This window comes from Phaethon lepturus, unplaced genomic scaffold (genome assembly GCF_000687285.1).
Source record: "Phaethon lepturus isolate BGI_N335 unplaced genomic scaffold, ASM68728v1 scaffold45742, whole genome shotgun sequence".
In the NCBI taxonomy this organism is placed as follows: Eukaryota; Metazoa; Chordata; class Aves; order Phaethontiformes; family Phaethontidae; genus Phaethon; species Phaethon lepturus.
This window is the reverse complement of record NW_010524957.1, coordinates 12,593-17,474: the sequence shown is the minus strand read 5'-3', so window position 1 is coordinate 17,474 and position 4,882 is coordinate 12,593. Positions and strand designations below refer to the sequence as shown.

At 47.4% G+C, this 4,882-nt stretch overlaps 1 protein-coding gene across 1 annotated transcript in view; it reads right to left on the bottom strand.

The window, feature by feature from the left end:
• Window positions 1-3: 3 nt before the first annotated feature.
• Window positions 4-4,882, bottom strand: part of LOC104617321 (muscleblind-like protein 1) — a gene marked incomplete at its 3' end in the record, with an annotated part of 14,238 nt that continues 9,359 nt past the window's right edge. Inside the window, exon 3 of the mRNA XM_010282605.1 lies at window positions 4-252. Within this exon, the coding sequence (XP_010280907.1) occupies window positions 4-252 (249 nt within the window). The remainder of the gene's footprint in view (window positions 253-4,882) is intronic.

Below are 4,882 nucleotides of genomic sequence, written 5' to 3'. Positions count from 1 at the left end.
GGCGGCGGTCCCTCCTGCCGGGGCAGCTGCAGCTTGGTTAACCTGGTACTGGGCAGCCTTGATCTTGGCTTGCAGGTGTGCAGGAGGGTGAAAATATTTGCACTTTTCCCGTGAGCATCTCCCTTTGATGTAATCCATGCAGACAGTGACTGTGTTGTCATTGGTGTCGATCATCGCGCTGTCGGCGGGGTGAGCGAACCGGCAGTCGTTCTCTCCCCTGTTGCAGTTGCCACGCTGGTACTCTCGACATACCTGTGACAGCAGGAAAAGAAAGTTGCTTAATTTGTGTGAGGGGTGTTGTGGGCACGGCTCGGAGCAGAGTCGGGATTTCTGAAGGTCTGCGAGAGCGCCGTGAGGAGGGGTGCCCGTCCCCAGGTGGAGCACAGCAGTGGTGGGATGGTGGGCTTGGCTCTCTGGCAGCAGGGACCTGGCTTTTCTAAAGCCACTTCTGATGCCAAAGAGCATCAAAAGCCACCGGGATCAAGAGTCAAGCACACAGCCCGCAACAGGGAGCAAGCTGCACTCATGGGGCGTGCAGCGCCGCACCAGCCTCCACCATCCAGGCGTCTGCCACGAGAGGGCAATCCAAAACCCGCAGCGGCGGCCGGTGCCCCCCCCCCGCGGCATCGCCCGTGGGCTCAGCAGAAGGTGGGCCGTGTTGGGAAAGAGCAGCGGCTGCAGCTGGAGCGGCCACCAGTCCCGCTGTCACACTGCCGCCGCGTGACAGCAGCCAAACGAAGCTGAGGGGATCAGAAATTGCACAAAGAAACCTGCTTGGCTGGAGGGCATCCCCTGCAGCATCCCCGGTGCTGGGACGCGGGCTCCAGCCCGGCCTCGAGCCAGCACAGACCCCTCCCAAACCTCCAGCCACTGCCAGCGGCACAAACACTAACTTCATCACCAGTGCGACAAACTGGCTGCCTCATCACACACCTCGCAAACCCCGTATCTAAGAAAGTGATTTGTGTTCCTTTCATGGTGAGCTCTTCACAAACCGCAAACAAAAACGTGTTTGTCATTTTGAGTTTTCCAAAGGCTATAGGAAACAGAAAGGGACAAAAGCAACTAATTTGTTTAAAAATAAAACCACTTCAGTAAATGGAATTTCCTTTTAAAGGTGGGTGCCCATGAGCTTGGATCATCAGTATTTCCTCAAGGACCTTGGCTCTAATCCCTGCAACAAACCAAATTTGGTTCTTATTTGGTTTCTGTCCATGCTAGTGCTCTAAGCTGCTTTTAACCCCTGTGCTGCTTCAAGTACCAGCTGCCCATCATATGAAATGACATCCCCAAAGGACAAGAGCAATGCCATTTGTGAACCCGTTCACAGGAAACATCCATTTTGTCCCAGGGTCATTCCAGCATGACCCTATTTATAGTCTTCTTCCACGTGGTGATGAAGTCTCTGGCTGTACATTTGCAGCAGAGCCAAAGGAGCCAGTTCAGGCACCTCCATTGTTCTCGTGCATCCCTGTGGCCCTACTGCTCACGGCTCGGTCTGTGCAGAACTGTTTCTGCAGCACACATGAAACAGACTGGGGCAATTCCTCATCTGGAGAAAAATAACCACTTGCCTTCCGAGTAATTCTGCAGCCAGATCCCCCCTAGTCTAGACCCCATGCAGCGACACGGACCACTCTGCCAGCTACCACAACACAGGGAGTAACTGGGGAAGGAGGCAGTGCCTGTTTAAGCCATCAAGAAACACAAGTCATCTTCTGGTATCTGTTATGTGCTTGCACCATCCCTGCTCACACGAGACTCCTGGTGTCTCTCCCCCCACACTCTCAAGAACACACCAAACGGAGCTGGCGTGTCACTGCTTCTCCAAGAGAGCTGTGCTGGGCTGGTCAGCCCCACCGCCTGCGGTATGGCTTGCTCCCTTTCATCGGCTAGGAATACTTTCTGTGTCCTGAACCAGTGTCTTCTACCCAAACGCAGGCCTCCCAAATAGACATATTTCTGTACCAGCACTAGTGTGGCCAGCAGGAGCAGGGCAGGGATCGTGCCCCTGTACTCGGCACTGGTGAGGCCGCACCTCGAATCCTGTGTTCAGTGTTGGGCCCCTCACTACAAGAAGGATGTTGAGGTGCTGGAGCGTGTCCAGAGAAGGGCAACGAAGCTGGGGAGGGGTCTGGAGCACAAGTCTGATGGGGAGCGGCTGAGGGAACTGGGGGTGTTCAGTCTGGAGAAGAGGAGGCTGAGGGGAGCCCTCATCGCTCTCTACAACTACCTGGAGGGGGTTGTGGTGAGGTGGGGATTGGTCTCTTCTCTCAAGTAACAAGTCATGGGACAAGAGGAAATGGCCTCCAGTTGCACCAGGGGAAGTTTAGACCGGATATTAGGAACCATTTCTTTACTGAAAGAGTGGTCAGGCATTGGTACAGGCTGCCCAGGGCGGTGGTGGAGTCACCATCCCCGGAGGTGTTAAAAACACCTGTGGATGTGGCGCTTCGGGACATGGTTCAGTGGGCATGGTGGTGTTGGGTTAACAGTTGGACTTGATGATCTTAAAGGTCCTTTCCAACCTTAACGAGTTTGTGATTCTATAACAAAAACGGATAATTTCCTTTTATTATTTGTCTAGAAGTAAACTGAAGTCTTTTGCTCTGAAGATAAAGAAAAGGATGCAACTAATGTCAGTTGACTGTCTTTGCTCTTTGTCTTGTACTGATGATCCACAAAACCAAGCCACATGTAAGCAAGAACTACTCCATTAATAACACAAAGATGATATATACAAATTCACATATTAAGTGTACACATATATAAAAGTATCTATATACACAGAGGGGGAAAGAAAATGCATCCACAGATAAGCTAATTTTATCATAGTTAAAAACCAAAGAAGAATGACCAGAGAACTGAAATAGTTAGGCAGATAGAGATAATCTTTGACATGTCCAGAGCAAATTTTCAGAGCTGTCATGCAGTAGCTGAGATAAGGCAATGAATGGCTCGCTCTCATTGCTCCTTAACAGATATCTGAATGATGGTTGACAGCAGTCAGAAACAAACCATAATACTGCTAGTCCTTTTAATCAGTGTGACCAGCGATGGCTTTTCAACCACTGTGATGGTAACTGAGAATGTTTCCAATTCTTGTTTATTTAAAAGCAAGCATTGAAAATGCACACACAGCACTATATCATTCATCTGCTTAAGTAAAGAGAGGCACAGAAACATAGTATGTTGTCTGGTCTTTCAGATCTGGAGAGCTTTTATTTAGTCATTTACTAATAGCTCTGTAATTAGTATTATAATTTTCAACTCAGTATGTTAAGAAACATAAACAAAAGAGGCACCTGTACATCTCTAGACTGTCTGCAAAAATGCCAAGTTAGTGCTGCAATATTACTGACTCGTAATTCACTTAACTTGTTCTAACTTTGGGCTGAGTTTATTCTGATCGCCTGGCTGGGATTCAAGCTGCCCACCCTGGTGGGGAGACAACCGCCACGCCACCTAAGGCAGAGGTCCCTCTCTGCTCCCCCAAAAGCTGGGCAGGGGCTTGGCTGGAGGGACATGGACAGCAGAGCTGAGATCCTTGCCCTTCCATGAGCAAGTCACACCTCCTGTCTCCTCTGCATTGAAGAGAATCTGCCAAAATGGGCATACTGTTACCCAGTATGTTCTGAACGTTTAAACAAACGGCACCACTAAGTCAGATTTCCTGATTACCCAAGATCTGAAAGTCTCCAAGAACTTCTAAGCTGCTTCTTTCTGGCAAAAAAATGGTATATATGAAACAAGCAGGAAACTGCAGCTCAGTTGTGGTAACTCTTGACTCCTGAATACTTCTAATAGAAATGGATGGCATTCAAACGGAAACACATGCGTTTTAAATAAAACTGTTAGGCAATCCTTTCTCTCTCACTTCCCCATCCTTTTTGCTTCTCCTCTAGTTCGCTGGAAGAGCCACACTTTTGTTCAAGATATTTCTGACAGGAGAGGAGTGTGAGGAAAGCTGTAGGAAAAGCCTGAATCCATGAAATTTCCACTCTAAGATCCAGATTCCTTATGGGAGTGGCTGAACACACTGGACACCCAAACATCTGCATTCCATCCATACAGGCGACACGGTCCAAATACACATGAAATCAATCCTACTGCTAGTAACAGTCTCTGACCTTATCTTATGAATATTCACATTAATTCAGGAGACCAGCCTGCTGCCCAACAGATTTGTGTTGTCTGCTGCTTTCCTTAAAATCCCAGGTATATGTATTGAGAGCTTTTAGCTGTGGAACAGTCTGATTCAGTATCCCAGAACACAAGTGCTAATTAATGCTACAGTACATCATTCTTGAAAGTAAGTATTTGAAATTCTAAGCAGAACAAATCATATTCCAAGATTAGATGCTAACATCATAGCAGTTATTTTTCTCAAGGACAGTTCATTCCAAGGGAGAGCGAGCTAAGCCTTATAAAGCTCTCTAATCATGTCATAACAAATGATAATACCAACAGCAGTAAGCTCACTTAAAGAGCAGGTAGACACATGCTGGCTTCTCTGAGAGGTAACAACCAGACCACGCAAAATCTTTCAAATCAGTTCTGCATTTCTGTAATCCATAAAGTACATTAAAATGTTTTTCTGTTCATAAAAATGATATGCTTATTTGGTATTTGTATACTAAGTTTGGATACTCCAGATTAAATGACCAACAGACTGGAGAGCACCAGCAAATTATCTTCTCGCCTACGTATTTCAGTATTTAAACTGCATTTGCTGAAGGGAAAAAAGGAGGAGGAAAAGGCACCCCTTCACTGCAACAGATACTAATTTTGTAAGACAGCAGCGTGGTGTGGAATTGCAGAGTCAGTGGGTCAACCTGAATGTGGCTCTTAACCCAGTCAAAATAAAAAGCAGCTTAAAGAA